This window comes from Gymnoscopelus braueri (assembly GCF_963280865.1).
Source record: "Gymnoscopelus braueri genome assembly, chromosome: 14".
Lineage (NCBI taxonomy): Eukaryota > Metazoa > Chordata > Actinopteri > Myctophiformes > Myctophidae > Gymnoscopelus > Gymnoscopelus braueri.
The window spans coordinates 51,271,641-51,299,640 of NC_137619.1; the positions used below are offsets into that span (position 1 = coordinate 51,271,641).

The following is a 28,000-nucleotide window of genomic DNA, read 5'->3' on the forward strand; positions in this document are numbered from 1 at the left end:
TCCACTTTCTCTTCCTCGCTTGTTTTCTTCTTTTTCTTTCGCTTTTCCTTTCCTTTTTTAGAATCTTCTATCGTCTTTTTTTCTGCTTTCTTTCCCTCCCTCTTTAATGTCTTTCTTTCTTTCTCTTTCTTTCTTTTTGCTTTTCTCTCTCTCTCCCTCTCCATCTTTGCTCCTCATCACTGTTGCCTCTGTACTGCAGTGGTTCTCAACGAGGGAGTTCCAAAGGGTTCTCAGCAGAAATGATTGGTGAAGTCAGGAACCAACTTGGTTCCACTCGTCTAAAACACTTTCAGAATTGAATTAACACTGAGGATTTTACAGCGGGCTCCCAGAGATAATACAATTGAAATAGGACAAATGATTTATAAATATGATATTTATATAATAAAAGGACAACGTCTCCTCACATGCAGCGCTAGTTCAACCACAACGTCCTCGACCCCCCTCCTCTCCTCCTCCTCCTCTGTCCTCTAGCGCCCTCTTGTGGTGGGTGAAGCGGTACAGCAGCGTGGGCTCGTCCTCGAAATAACCGGCGCTCTTCCGGTCATGCGTCAGGGGAAGCACCACCCCCCCCTGTTGGAGCCGCGCAGCGTAGCGCCTCGCCTCGCCGCGGTCGGCGCACAGGTCCCGCCCCGAAAGCCAGCCCACCAAATCGCTGGCCCGGAACGCGCCGCCGTCGTCCGGGTAGGACCGCCGGTGGTGGGGGCACGGGTGGTGGGTTTGGTCTCCGGGAGCTCTCGGCTCCGGGGGTTTCGGAACTGGGTTTTTCTGTAGGTCGGGGGGTGGGTGTGGGTGTGGTTGTGGGTGGGGTCGGGGACAGCATTTATTTTTTAGGCCCGGTCTCCGTCCGCCGGCGTCCTCCTCCTTTTCCTTGGCTCCGCCCCCTCCCGCTGCGCCGAGACACCTGTCGTTTGATTGGTCAGAGGAGCGATTCACCGGGTGGAGCACTGACACTCTCCCCTGAACCACTAGGAGGCGGTAGAGAGAGAGAGAGAGAGAGAGAGAGAGAGAGAGAGAGAGAGAGAGAGAGAGAGAGAGAGAGAGAGAGAGAGAGAGAGAGAGAGAGAGAGAGAGAGAGAGAGAGAGAGAGAGAGAGAGAGAGAGAGAGAGAGAGAGAGAGAGATGGAAGTAGAGAGGAAAGGGTAGGAAGGATAGCGAGGATGCGAGATTTTACCCAAGAGAAGGAAAGAAGGAGGATAGGGTGGAAAAGGAGGAAAGGAGGAAGGTGAAAACGTGTTAAAAGTGAAGAGAAAACTTAAAAATGCACCCAGAAAATGTAAAAAAAAAAAAAAAATCCACAAAGGCAGATTTTTCTTCTTCCAGTGAAGACTTGTGTGTTTGTCACCAGAGTGAAACAGTTCTTACGGAAACGCACCCAGTGGTGGAAGAAGTACACAAGATGCACTAACAACTAAACGTTCTGAAACATGTGTTCGGTACATTATTTCTCTGTTGTAACAATGCTTCTTAGCAATAACTTTTATACCGTTGGAAAAGCCTGTTTATTTCCCTTTTTTTAAACAGAGCCTCATTTGGAACATGCTTTTGTGGGCCTGTCACAATTATTAAGCAATCGCTTAGTCGCAATTATTTGAGATCATCGCAATTATGCTTTGCATAATCATCATAATCATTTCCATGTTGAAAAACGTTCATATATTTAAAAACATTGTGGAAATAGCCGATCTACAAGCTTAAAACGCGCCATGTCGTGACGCGTTTTGAACTTGTAGATCGGCTATTTCCACCATTCATATAAAGTATAAGTTATTAAAACGTACAAGTTATTTGTCATATCTGCCCTGTGCACCTTTTGCTTACAAAGCCTAAAAGCCAAACAGAAAAAATATATATATGTATTCATAATGTTCCAATATTAAACGACAGAAACACAACTAAATTGTTACTCGCAATTATTAGAGAGACAATTAATCTTCAAGTAAAATGTCCTAATCGTTCGTGTTTGTGGGATTGCGGCCAATGAAAAATGGGACATTAACCCATTCAATCCGGGAACGCATCTGTGTCATTTTAGATTTTTTGCTAACCATTATTTTATACTTTGGCTATTCAAAACAAGCAGCTATACAAGCTAATGCCGCGCTATGAGCTTGTAGATCTGCTATTTTTTTTTTTTATCGTGATTTTTTTTGCAAATCTTTGAATATATATATTTTTTAGAAACTAAATTTTTAACTCAAATCTTTGCTTCTGGGGGGTCCCTGGAACAAAACGTTTTCATGTCAAGGACCCCCGAATGTATTTGGCCGTGGACCGCCATCTCAAAATATGTTGTTCCAGGGACCCCCCGGAGCAAAGATTTGAGTTAAAAATGTTCCCTTTAAAAATAATATATATTCAAAGATTTGCACACATTTTCACGATTTTTCAAAGATCTACAAGCTCAGGGGCACGGTGGCGCAGTCGGTAGCGCTGTCGCCTCACAGCTAGAAGGTCCTGGGTTCGATTCTCGCCGGGGACGCTGTGGGCACTGGGGGCGTGTCTTCTCCTCCGCGTCATCAGCGCCCATACCCTAGGTGGGGTTGGCGAAAGGGCCTACTCTGTGTGGAGTTTGCATGTTCTCCCCGTGTCTCCTAGGGTAGTTAATACCCTCACAAAAACATGTAGTAATCCTGGTCACTATACCGCCTCCCCCATGACAGCCGGGGCGCCTGATGGAGGGGAAGGGAACTGGTTGGAATAACGTGTTCCTTCCACGCGCTACGTCCAACCAGGGAAACTCCCCCCTGTCAGGTGACAAGAAGGTCAGTTGGCTCTCATGCCTGAAGGAAGCATGAGCTCGGCCCTGGCCTCCCTACTGTGGGGTGACAGGTGTAATACTGGTGTAGGGCTGGTGTAGTGCCCAGGATCACTTAGGAAATTGGCACCGGGTGAAAAAAAAAAAGAAAAAAAAAAAAGATCTACAAGCTCATAGCGCGGCACTCGGTGCCACGCTATGAGCTTGTAGATCTGCTATTTTTGAATAGCCAAAGTATAAAAATAATGGTTAACAGATGCATTCCCCATCTTAATGGGTTAAGTTCCACTAATCTTATCCGAGGGACATGCCTTCATTTTCCCATACAGTTGCATTGTTACAACAGAGACATCATCTGCCAAACACACATTTCAGAACTTGTTGTTGTATGTTTATTTTACAAAAAGATGTAAAATCATCCATTTGAAAAAAAGAAATAAAAGTAAAAAAGATCAGAAAACAGGATTTTGTTTGTAAAATCCATCTTAGAGATATGCAGATTTGCAGAGTGAAAGAAACCAGCAGGGGTTTCACAGGTCCGCTTTAAAAAACACATTAAAACCACACAAAAAACATTATGTTTCAGGGAATAGGTCTATTTCTTTTATTTTTTTATATAAAAGTGTCAAACTTCCTGTTGATTTTACTTTTTTGAAGATCCACAGATTTTCTTCTTAATATAAATTCTTAATATAAATAGCACAATCAACAGGAAGTTGACATTTGTATATAAAAACAAAAAATCACACCCAGTGTGAAGTGGGCGGTGTGGTCATCACAGTGGTCATCATAGTGATGGAAGCTCACTTCCAAAAAAAAAGATTTTTGGAAGTGCATAATCCTATTTATAGGTTATTAATGTCATCATGTGTCTCGCTAGCCAATCACAGTGCTGAATAGAGTCAGCCAATAGAGTCAGCCAATCACAGTACAGCTAGGGGTGTACTAATTAAAAAGATAATGTATAAGGACCTTTTTCTCAAGATCCTATCATTGGAGTGGATGGGAGGTACGTTTTTTTTGGACTGGATTCACATGCGTCCATTCCATTTTACAGGGTCCGTGGATCATTCCTAAGTTGCGTTAGAGCGCCCCGTGTGAAAAAAAAAAGAATTAAAAAAAAGTAAAACACAAAGATCTACGGTTATGGCACTCGAAGGGTGTATTTGCAAAACCGTAGATCCTCGTGGCACTCAATGTGTTAAGTATGTAGCTTAAATATTGATATGGAATACAACCCCCCCCCCCCCACACACACACATACACACACATACCTGCGTGTGTGTACTATATCTTGTACACACTGGTCCTTGTGGTAGCGCACAAACTGTGTGCACGTGAGTCTGACTTCCTCTGGAACCACTGCAGGACTCCGCCCCTCCTCACTGTCCTTGCGCCCCCACAAACCCTGCAACCTGATTGGACAAGGACAGGAAGAGACAGACATATAGACAGACAGGAAGAGAGATAGACAGAGACAGACAGACAGACAGACAGACAGACAGACAGACAGACAGACAGACAGACAGACAGACAGACAGGGCATTAGAGACACATTTGACTATAGTTTGTAGTTCTGAGAATCATTTGGCATACAATGTAATATAATATAATATAATATAATTCCAAACTGACCTCTTTTTGAAGGGCAGGATGATGAGGTGTCGGTCCAACCCGAAGATCCCAAACGAGATGAACCCCTGGACCACACACATGAAGACCACTAATTAACTTCTTAATTAACACTTAACCACTGGGCCACACACATGAAGATCACACCAATTAATTCCTTTATTATCTCATTAACACACTATAACACATGTCTATAGACATGTAGGTCTAGACATCTAAAATGCAAATTCACACACATAATTAACGCTTAATGAATGCATGGATGAACTCATACATTCATTCATCATTCATGAATTAATTCATGATGAACTCATCATTAATTCCTGGTCCTCACCATTAAAGGTAGGGTAAGTGATTTTTTTGTTTGTTAAAAGGTTAAAGTACTATATTCTGATAGTAATCATTGCTACAGAGCGTTTGTTCGGTCACAGGGGTCTCTCCAGCTCTTTAGTAAACACAATATAGTACATTTTCAGGTAGGTGACAACATTTAAGCCAATCAGGAGAGAGCACTGAAAATGCATTTTCTGTTTAATAAAGAGCTGGAGAGACATGGGAGAGACTCCTTTTACTGAACAAAGACTCTATAGCAAAGAGTACTATCAGAATATAGAGCTATTTAACACTTATTTTAACCAAAGTAAATCACTTACCCTACCTTTAAGTAATGATGAAGTCACTACGACTTAACCAAGTCTAATGTATCATTAGTGAAGGACTAGTTCCACTTCTATGTCCAGGATCATTCTAATAGGGTTAGGACAGGACTATCTATGTCCAGGATGAGTGCTCATAGGATTTAATTAGGACAGGAGTATCCATGTCCAGGATGAGTGCTCATAGGATTTAATTAGGACAGGAGTATCCATGTCCAGGATGAGTGCTCATAGGGTTAGGGCAGGAGTATCTATGCCAAGGATGAATGCTCATAGGCACACACACACACACACACACACACACACACACACACACACACACACACACACACACACACACACACACACACACACACACACACACACACACACACACACACACACACACACACACACACACACACACACACACACCTGTCCATAGTTGGCCACAGCGCAGAAGAACTGCAGTTCTAGATACAGTCTGCCTGGATCTCTGTTGAACAGCCACCAACAACAGCTGGACAGATTCTATAGACACAGAGAGAGAGACGGATGGTGTTACCAATGATACTAATGAAGGCTCTGCTCCATTTAGTGTAGCACGGTGGTCCACACGATAACCTCAGCCTACAGTGGAGGAGATCGCCCACTGGGTCCACATGCGTGTTCTTGCATGCGTTTTTTTAAATAGCAGAGCTCACAAGCTCACAATGCGTCGCGCTTGTGAGCTTGTATATCTGCTATTTCTCGGCATGCAACTACGTGTAAATCATGTGTAACTCTTATTTCCAACCCCCTAAACCCTCTAAATGTTTCATCCTAACCCCAACCTGAATGTTTCCCGAATTCTAAACACACACACACACACACACACTGACCGCCAGGAGGCTGACTATGAGCAGTAGACAGAGCAGGACGTGTCGGACTGTCTGTCTGTCGTCTGTCTGCGTGTCGTCGGCGGGGTGCGGCCCCCCGGGCGGGGGCAGGTTCAGAGGCTCCTCTGTGGAGGTGGAGCTCTGCGGCTGGCCGTCACACGGCGCCCCGCTGTGGCCTGGAGGAGAAAGAGAGATTTATTTTATTTATGAAATACTTTTGAAATTATGTAGGAAATCATTTAATTGATGAAAAGTTGTGATTATTTGTTTTACTTTTTAAAATGTTTTGAAATAATTTTTGTTTTTATGGAAGACACCAAAAAGGGGGATGAACAGATGGTTCCATTTGTGACGGAGGTAATGGAGGTTTTGCCCTGTCTTGGTTGCGTTTATGAATGGTCACTAGAAAGAGTTTTCAGAGGTGTTTGTACCTCCTGGAAGTTGGCTTCGACTCTCTTGCAAACTGCCGCTGCTTTTCACTGGCTTCACTGCTGACAGAATTAACCATGAAGCTGGGCTTACTGAATGGATGAGGAAACACTGCGGAACATCTCACCGACGTCTGACCAATCACAGTAACCCAACTAAGTTGGGTGACAGTCACAACATATCGGAGGCGCCGAACACCCGAAATCAGTTCTGGTCCCGCCCACCCAAACCTCTGAGTGACGTCGTATCGTTGTTTTGAACCAGTACAGCCCAACCGAACTGCCGTCGGCAGTTCTGATTGATTGATTGAATACTCAGGGGTGAAAGTGGGCCGGAACGGGCCGGTATAGCGTTCCGTTAAAAGATTCAGCGCTGGTACGCCATACTGGTACGAAGAGGGGAAAGCAATGCTGTCAAAAGCCCATCATTGTTTAATTTATTTTATTATAACCTGCCACGAATGCATGTCCAACAATAAAACACATGTACTAACATTAATCATCATAAGTGTTAGTTTTCTTATAAAGTGTGTTTGTGTCAACGTATTCTGTGCTGTTTGTGGTGTTTGTTTACTCCACGGAAGTGTTTCGTTGACTCGCAAGCTACAACGTCAATGTTGTCTGTGGTGCGCAGCTGCACATGCGTACGCAACGGATGCTATCAGGCAAATCCGGTTTAGACCGGAAACGACCTTTGTGTGTGTCTATCTGTGTGTGTGCAAATTACCGGATACAGTAGGCGGGCTCTACACAGGATTGGAACACTGAGCAATAGATTCCCCCCCCCCCACCCTCACAACCAACCAAACCACACACTCTTGACATGAGGAGCACTGGCAGAGACAAATTAAATTCCACCAACATTCTAAACATTTTTGTGGTTGGCCCAGGCTGACACATTATAAGCATAGTTAGTTTACTTATGAGTTATAGTTATGTTTAATTAAATTTCAAACAAAAGCAATGTGTTGAATTTGATATTGAAATTGAAGTTAAGATTTCTTTCCCCTATATTAGCCTATATCGAGTGCTTTATGTGCTTGTAATTTCAAAACAGTTTAATTTGTAATTTCAAAGAAAAGTAACTGTTGAGGTGGATGTTGATATTCTTTTTTTAATTTGTAATTTGTAATTTCAACGAAAAGTAGCCTAATTGTGCACGTAAGTTCTACACGATACTGTACAGGCATAAATACATTGAATGCATGCGTTCAGGGATGTGTAACGCCAGGGATTCGAACACGGGTCAAAGACAACATCTTAACCACTAAGCCAAAGGGAATTCCCCATCGCTCGGGGGAGATATTAAGACTTTCAGGCCATCAGGCTGAGGCTGTGAGCCACTCTGCTACAGACGCATGAATGAGGAAAAACAATATGAGGAGGTGAAGGTTGGGGTATAGTTCCGGCAAGGAGTACAGGTAAAGGCTATGCTAAAAGGTGCATCTGAGCTGTATTGTGTGCGTGACCTGTATTGTGCGTGTGGTTCCGTTGCGTGCTGGCGATCATGTCGGGTAAGGCCTGGAGTGGAGAGCAGCCAAGGGGGTCTGCAAATAACACACACACACACACACACACACACACACACACACACACACACACACACACACACACACACACACACACACACACACACACACACACACACACACACACACACACACACACACACACACACACACACACACACACACACACACACACACACACACACACACACACACACACACACCAAGGTTTACAACTTATAATTCCCAGTTTTAAAGGAGACCCATTTTCAACCTTATTCTTATATGGTCCTGGTCCTCGCTAATGCTCATTATAAGACGGCACCATTTCTGTCTACTCACTGTGTCTCAGAGGTGAGCTGCGGACAGTTCAGAAAAAACCTGCCTACCAGTGACATCATCGATGGGGATTCCAAGCTAATGGAAACTACAGCCTTTCTCTTCCTGGAAAGCTAGCATTCTGAACTGGAAACCATTGCTAAAATGAAGATTGAAATCTTATTTTAAATGACAAAACCTGCCTACCAATGATGTCACTGGTAGGCAAGTTTCTGAACTGTCCACAGTCCTCCAATGAGACACAGAGTGAGTAGACAGAAATGGTGACATCTTATAATGAGCAATTATATGAAAATAAGTCATTCCTCATTGTAGCAGACAGTTACCAGTTTACCTGCGTTGTAGCTCCCGTCTACCGACGGGCTGACCAGGTACTGCTGCTGCTGGTAGTCCTCCAGGCCAGCAGGGGTCCTCGGCTCGTCTGCGGTGCCCGTAACAGAGGCTCTGTCCAGGGCCTCATAGTCCCTCTGCTCCCTGCTTCCCTGGCTCAGACCCATCAGAGACACAGCGCCTAGCATCAGGCTAAATGCTAGCACCACCGCCGTGGTTATAATCTACAATAGAAACACAGCACGGTGTTAGCGTCAGGCTAAATGCTAGCACCACCGCCGTGGTTATAATCTATAAACACAGCACAGTGTTAGCATCAGGCTAAATGCTAGCACCACCGCCGTGGTTATGATCTGCATAGAAACACTGCACAGTGTTAGCGTCAGGCTAAATGCTAGCACCGCCGCCGTGGTTATAGTCTACAATAGAAACACAGCACAGTGTTAGCGTCAGGCTAAATGCTAGCACCACCGCGTGGTATTAATCTGCAATAGAAACACAGCACAGTGTTAGCATCAGGCTAAACTCGCTGGCAGACAATAGGGGGTGTGAAGATAAGGCTGACCTGGGATCTGATTATAGAGCGCAAAATAAGGGGGGACAAGTTGAGCTGCGCATGAGTGTTTCCTTTGATAGATTTTTGTGTCAAGCAGTGGTTCTTAAACTTTTTCATGTCAAGGATCCCCAAAATGTATTTGGCCGCGGACCCCCCCCAATCTCAAAATATTTTGCTCCAGAGACCCCCAGAAGCAAAGATTTAAGTTACAAATGTTCGCTTTAAAAAATACATGTGAAATATTTGCACATGAGCTTGTAGATCTGCTATTGTTGAATAGCCAAAGTATAAAATATGGATAAAGGGGTTAAAATGATTGTGACGCTTTATTAACTGGGGTTTAGCTGGGGACGCCTGGTACCCCCCCCAAGGACCCCTGGGGGTCCCCGGACCCCACTTTGAGAACCAATGGTGTAAAGCACATTGAATTGCCTTTGTTGTCTTGCCTTGCCACAGCAACAACTGAGTTCAGAGAGGTAGGAAATGATACCGCCATGGAATCAAAAGGTGTGCGATCATGGATTCCTTCTTCATGGGAGGTGAAAACATAAAAATGTCTGTCACTAGAACAACGTATTTTGAGATGGAGGTCCGCGGCCAAATACATATAATTTTGGGGGTCTTTGACATGAAAAAGATTGAGAACCACTGACATAGAAACTGTTAGGATTTAGAAGACATTTTTAAAATCGGCTTCAGGTCTTAATGGGTCAAAGGATGTAGAGTGAAAAAGTAATCTTCCAGACAATATCGGGGTCAATATGTACAGGATATAAAGGTCTACATTAACCTTATTGTACAGGATATAAAGGTCTACATTAACCTTATTGTACAGGATATAAAGGTCTACATTAACCTTATTGTACAGGATATATAAAGGTCTACATTAACCTTATTGTACAGGATATAAAGGTCTACATTAACCTTATTGTACAGGATATAAAGGTCTACATTAACCTTATATCATGTAAATGTTGAAGTTGTGACAGACAGGGGGCGCCGTTTCTAACCTGAGCTCTGCCATAGAAGAAGGCGGAGTCAATGGTGTCAGTTCTGACTCCTGTGATCATCAGACCCCCCACCATCAGGAACGGAACTCTGCGCACACACACACACACAAAATTAAAAAAAACAATCAGAAAATTAAAGTATACAAATGTATATACAGTAGCTGAAGTAAAGGGCTAACAAAATTAATACAGCTAAATGCAAGTGCAAACATCCTCCTGCTAAAATGTTCAATGTTGCATGTTCTCCCCGTTCAATGCATGTTCTCCCCATGTCCCCCTAAGGTTAGGTACCCCCACAAAAAACATGCAGTAATCCTGGTCTCTATACTGCCTCCCCCTGGTCAGCCTGATGGAGGGGAAAGGAACTGGTTGGAATAACGTGTTCCTTCCACACGCTACATCTAACCGGGGAAACTCCGCCCTGTCAGGTGATAAGGAGCGGCTTGCTAACTCCTCATGCATTGAAGGAGGCATGAGCTCAGTTCGGGGCTCTCCCTAGGCTGACAGAGGGAGAGTAGTGCCCAGGATTACATAGGCAATTGGCACTGGGTGAAAAAAAAGGGTTACAAACATTTTAATGAAAATAAAAAAATGCTCAATGTTCTGATATCTTTATTCATTCAGTTTTGTTTTATTGAATTGCATATTTGTGCAATAATTTCTCTTTCTTTTATATACAGAGATAAAGGGGAGAGATTTGTTTGAGAGTTATGCCTCTGTACCCTTAAACATATCAATTAAAAAAATGTTCAGGGGGAATCATACTGGACAGTGTTCCATTGTGAAACAATAGACTGAAAATGTTAAATGTGATAAATAAGTATTTATACAGTATAGACTAAGTATCCAGTGTATATGAACACCTAGAGAGGAACCATTCATGTATCTTTCAAGTGTCCACTCTGTTAGATCCTTTCAAATCTTTTCAAACATAGTGAAAATAGGCGATCTACAAGTAGATCGGCAATTTTTGCTAATTTTGCGTCGAGTCTTGTACGACTAAGAAGGGACTTTGCCCCGACAGTAAAATTATGTAACTTTGTTAGGTTACGTACCCCCAGCCCAGCACCATGAAGACGCCAGGTCTGAGCCTCAGCAGGTCATCTCTGTTCGTCAGGGCCAGACACAGAGGAATCAAACCTGTGGACAGAGAGACATTTTACAGTCATCGATAGGACCACAACGGATAGAAGCTCTAGGGATTTTTTGTGTTATCCTTTAGACTACAATGTGCAATATAATGTTTTTTTTATGTTTTCTGGTCAAAACTAAAAAATCTGTAAAAAAAAAACTAAAACACAGCACTGATCCTCCAATAGGGTTACAACGATCTTCAACTAGCGTGTTCAGCAACACTCTAGTCTCGCGTAGCCAGACAACTATTCCACAATCTCTGAATGCTATATAGAGTCTGGAACTACAACTCCCAAAATCCGAGAGAGGAAACTGGCACACACGAAAATATATTTTAAAATATCTTTACACTTTACTTTTTCATTTCCATTTCTGCTAAGCAGCAAGCTAAATATACTTAGATGATTTGTATTTATATTAGGATAAATTTGCGTGACTGTAAAGACGAAACGGAAGTGGGGAGGAGGCTTCACATCCGGTTTATATTCTAATCATGATCAGAGCTTCCGAGTCCCAGACTGTATGACCGGAAACATTTGAAAATTGTGGGAGGCAACAGTCTGGCCGTGCGAGACTAGCAACACTCTAACGGTGTCTTAGCGACAGCGAAGCCGACCACGCTTCGTTTTGAAGCTTTTGTCGCTGCTGGCGTGAAGGCAGCACTATGAGCCCACAGAGAAACAGCAAACATTATGCTACAGAAGTGTTGTAAAAGTGTGACATCTAGTGGCCGGATTATGTCCATTGTTCTTTAAAATGATCCCTGCCTCGGTGCGCGCTATGAGCTTGTATATCTGCTATTTTTTGAATAGCCGAAGTATAACATAACGGTTTAAGTGGTTACACAGATGCGTTTCCGGTTTTAATGGGTTTAAGTATTACCTGTCCATATATAGGTGCTGTACAGGGACCCATAGAGCAGGATGAAGGTCAGGGTTTGACCCAGCTGTCCATCTTCCTGTTTCACTACAAAGTTCCACAGGATCATGCACACACACACCAGGAACTGCAAACAGGAAGAGGAAATGCAGGGGCATCACGTTAGTTCCACGGGGTCATTATTACACACAAGGACTATGGATGGGGTGAACAAGACAGCTGCAGAATTACATGATTAATGTGGCAAAAATAATTGTGATTAACAATGTTATCGCGACAATCAAAATATGCTTAAAAACTTAAAATGCCACTTTTGTTAAGCACTTGAACCCCCAGCATCCCTATTCCGGGGGGGAATGCTCGCCAAAAATAGGCGATCTACAAGCTTTGTGAGCTTGTAGATTTGCTATTTGTGGTGAATGGATTTGTGTACAGTGAAATTAGAGCGTACCAAAGGCACTCTTCACAGGTCAGTTTTATCAAGTACAGAGGGTTTAAGTAGGATTGAATTAGCAGCTCAACCAAAGCTAATTAATCCTAGTGTATCAGAGGACAATGTCCGCAATGCGATTATTGTGAGCGTTTTTCTATCACGATAAACGATCATAGTCCCATTCCTAACAAGGACTTCAAAAATTCACATGGTGGTTTTCCAACACACTGACCTGTGCCAGGAAAAGATTCAATGCAAACAGATGAGGTAGTCTGTTGAACTTCTTACTGAGCAGCATCACAGCTATGGTCCACACCTAGAGAGCACGAACACACACACACACACGGAGACACGCGCGCACACGAACACGCACACGCACAAAGTAAAAAATAATGGTTAAAGTGGTTGCGTTCCCAGTCTTAATGGGTTAGTAATTTAGTTATGGATTGTAGATAAGATGTTTTTTGGCAGAGCATTCCAGAGTGCTATTGACCAACAGTATAGCTAATATAACAGTGAGTTTGAGAACATTTGTTCTTGGTGTTGGGAGTACTACTGCTATTTTCAAAAGATTAGTCTCCATTTTATACATTTGAAAACTTGTGAAATGGGACATTCTGCATAATGAACACTTTCTACTTTTGAAGTACATTTTGATACCAATATTTTGTACTTTTACTCAAGTAAGTGTGTGTGTGTGTGTGTGTGTGTGTGTGTGTGTGTGTGTGTGTGTGTGTGTGTGTGTGTGTGTGTGTGTGTGTGTGTGTCAGAACTCATAGCGGAGCCGCATGGAGTTTAATAATCTAGTATGTGGGAGGCTCGTGGACATAGAGCGGCCGCTTGAGAATCAGAAGGTTCCCGGTTTGATCCCTGGCTCTCCTGGGTTAGTGTCAAAGTGTCCTTGAGCAAGACACTGAACCCCCCCAACTGCTCCTGATGAGCAGATTGGTGCCTTGCATGGTGTCCCCTCTGTGTGTGAATGTGTGTGAATGTGCGTTTACACATGCACTGAACAGCACGTTATTTTAAGTGAAAGGTCCTGGAACTGGAAGCCATTCTATGATGTCACTACTATGACATCACTACTATGACGTCATTCATCTCCATATTTGAACAAAAGCGGCAAACAGACGGACCGACAGCCACTAATCATCTTCTGATACAATGTAAGGTTGTTTAAATAAAGTAATCTCTCTCTCTCAAAGTCATTCCATTACAGTGAAGTCATGCCATAGCAGCAACAGCAGCAGCGTGTCAGTCAAAGCGAAGAAGACTTCTCCACGTTAACAAGAACAAAAAAAACAAGCCGTCAGCGTCATGGAAGAAGCCCCGCCCCCTCTACGCTGTCTCCGAAAACGTCACCGTGCGGAACGACTCGACGACGACGGCGTGGAGACGCCCACGTCGGCGGAGCAGAGAAAGGTGGAACGCAGCGTCGAGGCAGCTCGGGTCCTCGCCACTCACGGACAGACGCATGACGGCTCAATACCGCCACGACCGACTCTACTGAGGGAGCGACACGCGGAGTACCTGAACGGAGGCCTGCGCCGCCTGTCGGCCGCGTACCGCTGTCTGGACGCCAGCCGGCCCTGGCTGTGCTACTGGATCCTCCACAGCCTGGACCTGCTGGGGCGGCCCGTCGGCGCCGCCGCCGCCTCCGATGTGTGCCGCTTCCTGGCGCGCTGCCAGAGCCCCGCAACGGGGGGTTTCGGCGGCGGCCCCGGCCAGCTCGCCCACCTGGCGCCCACCTACGCGGCCGTCGCCGCGCTCTGCGTCGTCGGCACGCCGGAGGCCTACGCCGTCGTCGACAGGGCGCGGCTGCTCGACTTCCTGCGGTCGGTGAGGCTGCCGGACGGCTCGTTCGCCATGCACGTCGGCGGCGAGGCGGACGTGCGCGGCGCCTACTGCGCCGTGGTCGTGGCGTCGCTCACCGGCGTCCTCGACTCCTCGTCGCCCGCGCTGTTCGAGGGCACGGCGGGCTGGATCCGGCACTGTCAGAACTGGGAGGGAGGGCTGGGCGGGGCGCCGGGCCTGGAGGCCCACGGCGGGTACACGTTCTGCGGCGCCGCGGCCATGGCGGTCCTGGGCGAGGGGGAGACGCTGGACGTCAAGGCCCTGCTGCGCTGGGCCGTCAACAGGCAGATGCGCTCCGAGGGGGGCTTCCAGGGGCGCTGCAACAAGCTGGTGGACGGATGCTACTCCTTCTGGCAGGGCGGCCTCCTGGCTCTGATCCACTCGACCGTCTGCGGAGGAGACGGACGCGTGGAGCGGAGTCGGGAGCCGCCTTTGGAAGCAGACATTCTCAGAAAGGAGTCTAATTTGAGCCGTGACAAAGCAGTTTTTGTAGAAGAGGAGTCTACTTTGAGCCGTGATAAAGCAGTTTTCGTAGAAGAGGAGTCTACTTTGAGCCGTGACAAAACCGTTTTCGGAGAGGAGTATAATTTGAGCCGTGACAAAGCAGTTTTCGTAGAAGAGTATAATTTGAGCCGTGACAAAGCAGTTTTTGTAGAAGAGGAGTCTACTTTGAGCCGTGACAAAGCAGTTTTCGGAGAAGAGTATAATTTGAGCTGTGACAAAGCAGTTTTTGTAGAAGAGGAGTCTACTTTGAGCCGTGATAAAGCAGTTTTCGTAGAAGAGGAGTCTACTTTGAGCCGTGACAAAACCGTTTTCGGAGAGGAGTATAATTTGAGCCGTGACAAAGCAGTTTTCGGAGAAGAGGAGTCTACTTTGAGCCGTGACAAAGCAGTTTTCGGAGATGAGTCTAATTTGAGCCATGACAAAGCAGTTTTTGTAGAAGAGGAGTCTACTTTGAGCCGTGACAAAGCAGTTTTCGGAGATGAGTCTAGTTTGAGCCGTGACAAAGCAGTTTTCGTGGAAGAGGAGTCTAATTTCAGTCGTGACAAAGCAGTTTTCGTAGAAGAGGAGTCTACTTTGAGCCGTGACAATGCAGTTTTCGTAGAAGAGGAGTCCACTTTGAGCCGTGATAAAGCAGTTTTCGGAGGTGAGTCTACTTTGAGCCATGACAAAGCCGTTTTCGGAGACGCCGAGCGTCGTTCGAGCCGTCAGAGATGGCTGTTCGACCAGCAGGCGTTACAGGAGTACATCCTCCTGTGTTGTCAGGACCCGGCAGGAGGCCTCGTGGACAAACCCGGCAAGGCCAGGGACTTTTATCACACCTGTTACTGTCTGAGCGGCCTCTCTGTGGCGCAGCACTCTGGGAACGCGGACCCGGAGGTCCACCCGGAGGTGACGGTCGGTCAGGAGGAGAACAGACTGGCCCGGACCCATCCCGTCTACAACATGAGTCCAGAGAAGGTGGCTCGGGCCCAGCGGCATTTTAAACAGTTGCCGTTCCCGGCGAGCGAACCGGAGACACGCGCCCGAAAACACTCTCAAACCACCAGCAGAGGTTGAAGCTTCTTGTGGCTTTGCAGGACAGTCCTAGGGGCAGTGGTTCTTAAACTTTTTTCATGTCAAGGACCCCCAAATTGATGCGTATGTGGCCCGCGGACCCCCACCTGAAAAAATGTAGTGCCAAAACATGATGTTTTACAATAATTTAACTCTTGAGAGCGTAAAATGAGCGTTTCATTTTACGCTCTCAAGAGTTAAAGATCTATAAGGGGCCATTTGGTTTCCAACTCTCCATCATTTAGCTGGGGACCACCTGGAACCCCCTCAAGGACCACTGGTGGTCCCCGGACCAGTGGTTGAGAACCACTGACCTAGAACATCCTACCGGACCATCCAAAACACACACACACACACACACACACACACACACAGTCTCTCACCAGTGCTATGATGCAGACGATGCTGATGTTGAAGCTGACGTTCTGTAACTCGGCCATGAGGGGGGCGGGGTCCATCAGGGGGATCGTTAGCAGCCATGCCGACACGTACATGATCGGTGCAGACAGGAACGTACTGATGACCATGCCTGACGTCACCTAGGAGGCAAGGGAAGGGATAGAAAGAGATAGAAAGAAAGGAAGAAAATGTGTTCGTTTATTAAAAGAATTGCAATACTACAATGTAGAAAATAGATACTCTGTCATGAGTAAAACTCCTGCATTAAATATTTTACTTGAATAAAAGTACAAAATAAATAATAATAAATCTTTATTTATATAGCACCTTTCGAAACAAAGTTACAAAGTGCTTCACAGAGATAAAATACACCATACAGTAGAAGAGCACAAAACATTTAAATAAAAAACATGAAAACATTAAAGGCAAGGAGAAAAAAGCAAGCAGTACAGTAGGACACAATGGGTACAAAGCATTTAGGGAATAAAAGCGACTCTATAAAAGTGGGTTTTCAGGAGGGATTTGAACCGGGGCACAGACTCTGCAAGCCTGAATATATTGAAACAATTAAGGGTTTTAACTAAATAACTCAATTGGATCATTGGAACACAGGTTATTTTCCCATTTCCTGAAAAGTGACAGTATTGGACATACAAGGCAACGATATTCACGTTCAAACCTTGAATAACGACTAACCAGGCAGGTTCACACGCGTTTTGCTTATTAAGCGTCGTCTTTATGATACTAACACGTATACAATGGCATATATATTCAAAGGGAGCACTTCACCCATTTTCAACCTATCTTCACATGGTCATTATAGACGGCACCATTTCTGTCTACTCACAGAAGGAGGGCTGTGGACAGTCGTTAATTTTTATTTTTATGCAAGAACAATGGCGTCTATTTCAGCATGCCACCTCTCCAGGAAGAGAAAGGCTGTAGTTTCTATTAGCTTGGGAATCCCCCATCGATGATGTCACCGGTAGGCAGGTTTCTGAACTGTCCACAGCTCACCAATGAGACTAGACAGAATTGGTGAGCTGAGTAGACAGAAATGGTTCCATCTTATAATGAGCATTAGTAAGGACCAATTATATGAAGATAGGTATTTATATGAAGATATTGCTATTTATATGAAGATAGGGGGGGGGGGGGTCCCTGGAAATAATTATTTTGAGGTCCGAAGCCAAATACATATAATTTTGGTTTAAGAACTACTGATTTAAAAGGCATTTTGTAGAATCGGCCTCAGGTCTTAATGAGTAAATGATTATTATTATTAATAACTAGAGGTTAGGGCCGCTTCGCGAACATGTCACAGTGGCCCCAAATAGGCTACGCCCGACACACTTTCCAACCCGGAAGAAGGGGTGACTTCGCCTCATGCGCTGGGTGAGCAACTCAATGCAAGTGGATGGGAGGCGATATCCAGTGCCCTCTCTATTATTTTTAACTCTATGGGTGGGATCCTAGCGGCCAAAAGAAAAGATGCTGTGTGCAATGTTATAGTTTTATATTAACTGTACAATATGTAAGTGCATTGAAGGTGGGGAAAGAGGCCTAGGTATTTGATCAATAGTCTGTGGCAAGTTTGGAGGCAAGTGGAGTGCTCGTGTGCTGGCCAACCCCGGACGTACATTGATGGTCATTTCAATTATAGTAGTAGGATAGGATATGGTACTTACCACCTCCAGCTCCATGTTGTACTGGGAGGCATAGATGGCCACACTGGGCGCCGTGGGGAACACTCCGTACAGGAAGGCAAAGTTAGACAGACTGGTGTGGTTCACACTGGTGTTGTTCCCCCCGTCCAACAGGTCCACCATGTCCTTACACACCAGGGGCATCACCAGGCTGGGAGAGAGACAGACAGGCAGACAGGCAGGCAGACAGACATTAAAATATGCTGATTCAGGAGCAGCAACCATGTGCAGATACCCACACGGAATACAGAAGAAACGTAGATACAATGAGTATTTACAACTTCACAGTATCCTCCATTTAGATGTAATAATAATCTAACTTACAGCTTGGCGGTGATCAGCAGTATCAGTGCAACTCCAGTATCTCTGGTCAGTTTTCCAAGCTGGCCCACCTTGACATTGAAAAACAAACACAAATTGTTAGCCTCACAGCATGATTAATATTTCTGCCTGACTCTCTACTCTCAACCAACATGAACCCACCATCAGTGTTGATTTTGTCGCCTAAAACTATGACGGAAAATGTTCGTCGACTACCTTTTTTCACTGACAAATAAAAACTAGACTAAAATGTTAGGGAGGCACTTATGTGGAGAAGAGATTTTATGTTTGTTTGCGCTCGGGTGTTGCGCTCTGAAAATAGCAGATCTACAAGCTCACAATGCGTCGCAGCGCGACGCGTTGTGAGCTTGTAGATCGGCTTTTCAGCATATAACCGCTGATCGGCTATTTTCAGCATATAACCGTATATAAAAGTGTAAAATCAGCAATTGCGACACCATCAAGGCACCGCCAAAACACATGTAGATTTAGTCGACTATAATCTTATGATATCTAGTCGACTAAAACTAGACTAACGGTAAAACATTTCAGGTGACTAAAATATGACAAAAACTAAATGGAATTTGATTCAAAAGACTATGACTAAAACGGAATCCAAATTTGCTGTCAAAATCAACACTACCCACCATAGACAGGCCCAGGTAGAACAGCGCCGCTCCACCGAAGGAGTTGGCCAAACCGTCGATGAACTCCGACAACACGGCGGGGATGTGTTGACCCAGAGCGAAGTGACCCGCAATGCCCACTACCACCATGAAGACGATGGGGTTCTTTATCACCTGGAGACAGAAAAAAATCAATCGATCAATCAATATCTATCCATCATGACGGAATGGAGCAGCAATTGGGGGGAGAATGACCTAAACCGCAGAAGGAACTCACTGTAGAAGTACTCTGTTACAAGTAAAAGTCTGGAATTCAAAATTTACTTGAGTGAAAGTACAAAAGTATTGCTATCAAAATGTACTCAAAGTATCAAAAGTATAAATAACTCATTATGCAGAATGTCCCATTTCAAATGGCCAAAATGTATATAGGACTGAAGTGGTTAACACATCCACTGCCAAGGGCTAATCTCATAATGTACTCACCAGTGCCAAGGTGTTTTTGTTGTTTTTTTGTTTTTTTCATGTCGCCATAGATCTTGTTAAAATCCTTAAGATTGAGCGCTACACAGTCTGTTTACATCCGCGCGATCTCCCTGTATCTCCCAGTGAAAACCACGTGTCAAACGGGGCATCCATGTTTGAGTTAGAGCGGATTACGTTAAACAGTGAAATGCGAGGAGAAAAAACTACAGGAAGAGAATTGAGTTTCAGTTTCGTCTGTAGAATGGGAGCGGGCGTGATCGTGAAAACCGGATCCCAAATAATTCTATTTCCTGTCATCAAACCGGAAACGGAAGTGGATCAAAAAAATTCCGAAAGTGCACCCGGACCGCGCATGCGCGAAAAGACCGCAGCCCGTAGGGCTACGGTCTCGGCGCTTAACAGTTGGATTTAACGGCCCGTAGGGCTACGGTCTTGGCAGTTAATGTGTTATGTTTTGTAATAATCAAAATCTACAAAGCAACTAAAGTTTTCATATAATTGTAGTGGAGTAAAAGTACAATAATAGTTTGTATAGTTACTTTACGCCACTGCTCAAAACTCTGCCTCCAAAAACTGCTTGCTGCAGATGCTTTGGTAGTATGGCATGGTTGAGGAGACACTGGACTTTAACCAGCAACCAAAACCCAGCCTACCGTTGAGCAATGGAGTAAAAATATTAACTTTCCTGTGTGAAGCCCACAACACCAGACTGAATTACTGTACCTTGGTGTGTTATTTTATATCTCACACAGGAAAGAAAGAAAAAAACACTGGAAACCAGTGCTGGAAAGTGACTAAGTGCATTTACTTAAGTACTGTACTTAAGTCCAATTTTGAGGTATTTGTACTTTACTTGAGTATTTCCGATTTCCATTACTTTTACTTCTACTCCACTACATCTCAGAGGCAAATATTGCACTTTTACTCCACTACAATTATTTGAAAACTTTAGTTACTAGTTATTTTTCAGATATAAATTATGATATTATGAAACATAAATTAACCACTTTAGCCATATTTCATACCTAGGCTATTTGAAAATAGCAGATCTACAAGTAAATTTAGAATTCTGGACTTTTACTTGTAACAGAGTATTTCTATATTACAGTATTGGTACTTTTACTTTGAGTCCTTTTTCCACCACTGCAGGAAACTACAAAACACAACAAATACCTGCAGGACTACAACAGCCAGGATGCCGAGGGTGCTGCGCTGTGGTTGGCTGGCCTGCTTCCACCTCTGGATCTCGCACAGAGAGAAGCCAATGGGGTTGAGGAGCATCAGAGAGACAGGAGCCACCAGGTAGATGTACTGACAGTACTCTGGAGAGGTAGACCTGTACAATGCATCCACTGAGAGAGAGACAGGCAGGAGGAGAGAGACAGAGAGACAGAGAGACAGAGAGACAGAGAGACAGAGAGAGAGAGAGAGCGAGAGAGAGAGAGAGAGAGAGAGACAGGAGGAGAGAGAGAAATAGACAGACAGGCAGAGAGACAGAGAGACAGAGAGACAGAGAGACAGAGAGACAGAGAGACAGAGAGACAGAGAGACAGAGAGAGAGAGAGAGAGAGAGACACAGAGAGACAGGCAGGAGGAGAGAGAGAAATAGACAGACAGGCAGAGAGACAGAGAGACAGACAGGCAGAGAGACAGAGAGACAGAGGCAGAGAGGCAGAGAGGCAGAGAGAGCGAGAGAGAGACACAGACCGGCAGAGAGAGAGAGAGAGAGACTTTTTTTACATAATCGCAGGGCGTTGTGAGCTTGTAGATCAGCTATTTTCACTATTAACTACTTTTGTGCGACACTGTTGTGTGGTGAAGAAAGGCATTCATTTACCAAAAAACGTAAACATTTGAAACTTGGAGATCAGCAGTGATATTCTTACCTATAGGGTATATATCTTACCTATAGGGTATTCATATCTTACCTATAGGGTATCTTACCTATAGGGTATTCATATCTTACCTATAGCCTAGGGTATATATCTTACCTATAGGGTATTCATATCTTACCTATAGGGTATATATCTTACCTATAGGGTATTCATATCTACCTATAGGGTATATATCTTACCTATAGGGTATTCATATCTTACCGATAGGGTATTCATATCTACCTATAGGGTATATATCTTACCTATAGGGTATTCATATCTTACTTATAGGGTATTCATATCTTACCTATAGGGTACATATCTTACCTATAGGGTATTCATATCTACCTATAGGGTATATATCTTACCTATAGGGTATTCATATCTTACCTATAGGGTATTCATATCTACCTATAGGGTATATATCTTACCTATAGGGTATTCATATCTTACCTATAGGGTATTCATATCTACCTATAGGGTATATATCTTACCTATAGGGTATTCATATCTTACCTATAGGGTATTCATATCTTACCTATAGGGTGTATATATATATCTTACCTATAGGGTATATATCTTACCTATAGGGTATTCATATCTTACCTATAGGGTATTCATATCTTACCTATAGGGTATTCATATCTTACCTATAGGGTATTCATATCTTACCTATAGGGTATATATATATATATATATCTTACCTATAGGGTATATATCTTACCTATAGGGTATTCATATCTTACCTATAGGGTATTCATATCTTACCTATAGGGTATTCATATCTTACCTATAGGGTATTCATATCTTACCTATAGGGTATATATCTTACCTATAGGGTATCCCAGGGCGAAGTCGTTGCTCTGTGTAGCAAAGATGGCGTACAGTCCAGCCTTACTGTACCTGGACTCTGGACTGGCCACCATGAGGGTCAACACGCACACCAACGCAAACACTGCTACCTAACAAACACACAGAGAAAGAAATACACACATTAAAACACACGCACACCAACGCAACCACCGCTACCTAACAGACACACAGAGAAAGAAATACACACAGTAAGACACGCACAACAACGCAAACACCGCAACCTAACAGACACAAAGAGAAAGAAATACACACATTAAGACCTATAACAAGTGTGCAGGTTGTGAAATATCAATATATATATAGTGAAATCTTGTCTATGTGTGAGCCATGTCCAATTGTAACGTGTCAAGAGTTTTCTGAAAATATCCCAAAACACAATTAAACACAATTAATATTAAGTAAGTAAGTAATATTAATTAACATGTGCTGTGTCTCTGCCACGCACTAAAGGGTTCTTGAACAGAAACTAAACATGGTAAATACAGCAAACTGATAATGTCTTCTAGTAGTTTACATCAGTGCTTCTCAAACGTTTTCCTGTCAAGGACGGCCAAAATGATATGCATTTGGCTGCGGACCCCCCCCCCCCCCCCCCCCAATTTAGCAGCAAAATAGCAGATCTACAAGCTCATAGCACTCAGTGCCGTGCTATGAGCTTGTATATCTGCTATTTTTGAATAAGCCAAAGTATAAAAGTATTGTAATGCTATATTAACACATTTTGCTGGGGACCCCCTGGAATCCCCCCCAAGAACCCCTGGGGGTCCCCGGACCCCACTTTGAGAACCAATGGTTAACATTCATCTGATTCTGTGATTCTCCTCTGTTTTGTTAGAAATGCCAGAGCACATTTTCAATGGTACTAAAATACATTCCACCATCATAGCTGTGAAGCGATAAAAATGTACCACTTAGTAAGTCAATGGATGAGTGTGTGTTAGCTTAATGTCTAAATAGTAACACAGCGATGTTGAGTGTCATTTCAAAGTTGTGATGCTTGTGCATGACGTACAAGCATCACAAACGTTCAAATTAGCAAAATCCCCCAGCCATCATGAAACGCATGTATTCATCTGTTGCTCATAAGAGAACTTTAGCCCTGGTCCAGAGCGTTAGTGAGTTCTCTCTAACGCCCTGCCAGGCGCTCGGCTCTGCTCATAGACAAGGAATTCCACTGCCCTGCGAGGGCTCCAACTGTAGTAAAAATAAACACAACCACTTCGCTGCTCACCGAAACAAAAGGCTGTTTTGTGTTGTTGAAAGTCTATTCTCCAGGGGGGGAAGCCTCTCAGCACCCCACCTTCTCTGTAAAATACACTTTTTGGCCAGAAAAGAAAATATTTCACCGGAAGGAAAAAAAGGTTTTTTGTTGCACCACTGCGCCCTCTACAGATCTGGTCAATGGATTTTTTTCTATTGACCAGATTTTTCCTTCCGGTGAAATATCTTCTTTTCTGCCCAAAAAGTGCATTATACAGAGAAGGTGGGGTGCTGAGAGGCTTCCCACCTCCGAGAATAGACTTTCGACAACACAAAACAGCCTTTGTTTCGGTGAGCAGCGAAGTGGTTTTGTTTATTTTTACTACAGTTGGAGCCCTCACAGGGCAGTGGAATTCCTTGTCTATGAGCAGAGCCGAGCGCCTGGCAGGGCGTTAGAGAGAACTCACTATAACGCTCTGGACCAAGGCTAAAGAGAACCCAAACATAACATTTCGCTCACACTACTACTCTAGGCTAGCTCATGCATGTAGCTTTCACTAAAAACTGTACATTTACAATTGAGGCATTTATGACATTTTGGTTCTCAAAGTGGGGTTTCCATACCAAGGGGTCCAAAATTGGTTAGTAAAGCGTCACAATCATTTTAACCCCTTTATAAATATTTTATACTTTGGCTATTCAAAAATAGCAGATCTACAAGCTACAAGCTCATAGATCTACAAGCTACAAGCTCATAGATCTACAAGCTACAATCTCATAGATGAGCTTGTAGATCAGCTATTTTTGAAAAATCTTGAAAACGTGTGCAAATCTTTAAATCATGTATTTTTAAAAGGCGACATTTTTTTTACACAAATCTTTGCTTCTGGTTCTGGGGGTCCCTGGCACAACATATTTTCAGGTGGGGGTCCGTGGCCACATACATATCAATTTGGGGGTCCGCGGCACAAAAAACGTTTGTGAACTACTGATTTAGGAGACAGTCTTAATCCAGAGCGTTTTACAGTAAGCAATGTAAACACGAGGTAACACATTAAATGCATATAACCTAGCATCAGTCTAAACAGTATAATATCACCTCTGATTTAGCAGACAAGTATAATTTGAATGTTTTTATTCTCAAACTAATCGTGTTTTATATTTGCCCACATGAACCCTAGCATCCTTAATAATTACATTATATAGTCATAATATGCGAACAGTCAGCAAAAATGGATGAACACTCGGCAAACGTCGACGCGATGCGCTCACAGCGCATCACGTTGCGAGCTTGTAGATCTGCTATTTTCGTTGTGACGCACAACAAGTATATTGGGTTTTATGTGGTTAATGTACATAAAAAGCTCTTGACACATAAGTTGTTGCTATATACAGCAACATGATTTTCAGAAAACGTTTTTTTATTTTTATTATCGTTCTCATATCTAATAATAGTGTTAATAGACATACGTCCATCCACACAGACGTACATACTGTACATCCACACAGACCCTCCTCCACCCGCTGTACCTTAGCCACCAGGACGCTCCACAGAAAGGCCCAGATGACGTCTCCAAAGTCCAGCAGCACCATGTTCTTGAAGAGCAGAGCTGGAAGAGCAAACTTGGACACAAAGTTCCCCAGACCCTTCGCCTGGCTCCCTGTGATGATGTCCGCCCTGCACACACACAGCATGTTTATGTATTAGACCAGTGGTTCCCCAAACTAGTGGGGGTCCCCAGATGATTAGCTTAAAATGCATTGGTTCTCAAAGTGGGGTCCGGGGACCCCCAGGGGTCCTTGCGGGTCTACAAGTACCAGGGGGTCCCCAAGCAAAATGTGTTAATACAGCGTCACAATCATTTCAACCACCTTAAACCATATTTCATACTTTGGCTATTCAAAAATAGCAGATCTAATAGCTCGGCACCGAGTGCCACGCTACGAGCTTGTAGATCTGCAATTTTTTTCTCAAATCTTTGAATACAATATTTCTTAAAGTGAACATTTGTAACTCAAATCTTTACTTCTGGGGGGGGCGGGGGGGGGGGGTCCCTGGAACAAATGGGGTCCGTGGCCAAATACATTATCATTTTGGGGGTCCTTGACATGAAAAAGTTGGAGCGAAAAATAGCCGATCTACAAGCTCTGGTGTTTTCCAGCTATTTTCTAGGCAGTCTTAAAATGTTTATGTCCTTACAAGTATAGTAATACAAACGTGTGTGTGTGTGTGTGTGTGTGTGTGTGTGTGTGTGTGTGTGTGTGTGTGTGTGTGTGTGTGTGTGTGTGTGTGTGTGTGTGTGTGTGTGTGTGTGTGTGTGTGTGTGTGTGTGTGTGTGTGTGTGTAGTGTACCTTCCAGCTATATATCCACACAGTATGATGCCAAAGCACTCCAGCAGGGCGGGAAACAGTCTGTCGATGGACATGGGCGTGGCCGAGGACGGCCCCAGGGCATTGTGGGAAATGTTCTTCCCGTGGATCAGCACGTAGTTGTTGGCGGTCTCCATGGCGACGGCGGCCAGACGGGACGAGAGGGGCGGAGCCTGTTGATGATGTCACAGCGCTGCAGACAGGAAGTGGACACAGGTCAAAGGTCAAACAGGAAGAGGACACAGGTCAAAGGAAAGGTCAGATTAAAACAAATATGGTTGATATAGAAAGATATGCCATCCCAATCGGAGCCACTAGAGGGCCAAATGGTACAAAGATCCTACAAATGGTCTCCTAAGTTCTCGATGAATTGAAAACACAGGACCACAATGTGTTGATTTTGACAGCAAATTTTGATTCAGTTTTAGTCATAGTCTTTTGAACCAAATTCCTTTTAGTTTTAGTCATATTTTAGTCATCTGAAATGTTTTAGTTTTTGTCTAGTTTTAGTTGACTAAATATCATAAGATTATAGTCGACTAAATCTACAGTTGATTTAGTCGACTAAAATGTATTTGTATCTTGATGGCGTCGTAATGGCTGATTTTACACTTGGTTGCATGCTGAAAATAGCCGATCTACAAGCTCACAACGCGTCGCACTGCGACGCATTGTAAGCTTGTAGATCGCACAAATCCCACTAATTCTGCAAAGTAAAGTGCTCTGTCAAAGCTGTCAAATAGTTGTAGTGGAGTAAAACGTACAATATGTGCCTCTGAGATGTAGTGAGGTAGAAGTTAGCCTTGGTCCAGACAGAGTGTTAGTGAGTTCTCTCTAACGCCCTGCGAGGCGCTCAGACCTGACAGAGAATTCCACTGCCCTGCGAGGGCTCCAACTGTAGTAAAAATAAATAAAACTACTTCGCTACTCACCGAAACAAAGGCTGTTTTGTGTTGGTGAAAGTATATTCTCCACGGTGGGAAGCCTCTCAGCACCCCACCTTCTCTGTATAATAATACACTTTTTGGGCAGAAAATGAAATGTGTCCGCCAGATGGAAATTATTTTATTTCCTCCACTGTGCCCTCTACAGATATGGTCAATGGTAATTCATATTGACACATATCACTTTAAGAGAGTGTTTCTACATTGCAGTATCGATACTTTTACTTAAGTAAAACTGAGTGACACCCACGCTGACATAGCGATCAATCACAGAGCGTCATTGATACAATATAACAGAAGACCAGCTGTGGCAATAGATGTCAATGCAACACAATGTCTCTCTGATCTCTATTCTAACAACATGTCTCTCTGGTCTCTTTTATAACATCTGATCTCCATTCTAACATGCCTCTCTGATCTCTATTCTAACAGCACGTCTCTCTGGTCTCTATTCTAACAACATCTCTATGACACTGATCTCTATTCTAACAACATCTCTATGACATTGATTTATATTCTAACAACATCTCTATGATCTATATTCTAACAACATCTCTATGATCTATATTCTAACAACATCTCTATGACCTATATTCTAACAACATCTCTATGACATTGATTTCTATTCTAACAACATCTCTATGATCTATATTCTAACAACATCTCTATGATCTATATTCTAACAACATCTCTATGATCTATATTCTAACAACATCTCTATGACATTGATTTCTATTCTAACAACATCTCTATGATCTATATTCTAACAACATCTCTATGATCTATATTCTAACAACATCTCTATGATCTATATTCTAACAACATCTCTATGATCTATATTCTAACAACATCTCTATGACACTTATCTCTATATTCTAACCACATATATCTGATCTCTATTCTAACAATATCTCTACCTGATCTCTTTTCCAACAACATCTCTGTGACACTGATCTCTGTCCTAACAACATCTCTGTGACACAGATGCTGTGCTAACACTAGCATTAGCACCATGCAAACAAAAAAAGATGAAAATCACACATTGTCACTGATCACTGAGGTGATCAATAAATGATGGCATGATCGTGTCACACAAGCACAACATGAATGCGTGTGCGCATTGGAAGGCTCGTGGGTGCTTACCTCTGTGTAGTGATGATCAGAACATGTTGTCTGTGTTAAACGGGTCAGATGAGATCTGAGTCCATTCGTGCATTTAAACACACACAGTCAATAACATGACTCTCTGTACAGGAGAGTCAAGTAGGA

At 43.7% G+C, this 28,000-nt stretch overlaps 2 protein-coding genes across 5 annotated transcripts; one reads left to right on the forward strand and one right to left on the reverse strand.

Moving 5' to 3' along the window:
- Positions 1-20: 20 nt before the first annotated feature.
- Positions 21-27,944, reverse strand: LOC308099909 (lysosomal cholesterol signaling protein-like). 4 transcript variants are annotated; one of them, XM_080448768.1, is made up of 20 exons: positions 27,875-27,944; positions 25,770-25,980; positions 24,947-25,094; positions 22,176-22,305; positions 20,643-20,821; positions 19,005-19,157; positions 18,361-18,428; positions 18,019-18,187; positions 16,315-16,470; positions 12,753-12,836; positions 12,091-12,214; positions 11,130-11,214; positions 10,075-10,162; positions 8,513-8,732; positions 7,801-7,878; positions 5,907-6,079; positions 5,461-5,556; positions 4,394-4,458; positions 4,033-4,173; positions 21-904 (listed from the first exon to the last, which is right to left on the reverse strand). In XM_080448768.1, exons 2-20 carry the CDS (start codon positions 25,922-25,924, stop codon positions 421-423), a joined length of 2,796 nt encoding a protein of 931 aa, XP_080304894.1. In that variant the 5' UTR covers positions 25,925-25,980; positions 27,875-27,944; the 3' UTR covers positions 21-420. The 4 variants fall into 4 exon arrangements, with proteins under 4 accessions (XP_080304894.1, XP_080304895.1, XP_080304896.1 ...); XM_080448770.1 differs by having other exon boundaries at positions 767-968; XM_080448771.1 differs by lacking the exon at positions 21-904 and adding an exon at positions 3,755-3,831.
- Positions 13,838-15,934, forward strand: LOC308100007 (protein farnesyltransferase subunit beta-like; the record flags this gene model as incomplete). Its single annotated transcript, XM_080448906.1, has 2 exons — positions 13,838-14,782; positions 15,587-15,934. The coding sequence occupies 2 exons, from the start codon at positions 13,838-13,840 to the stop codon at positions 15,932-15,934; spliced, it is 1,293 nt and encodes a 430-aa protein (XP_080305032.1).
- Positions 27,945-28,000: the final 56 nt, after the last annotated feature.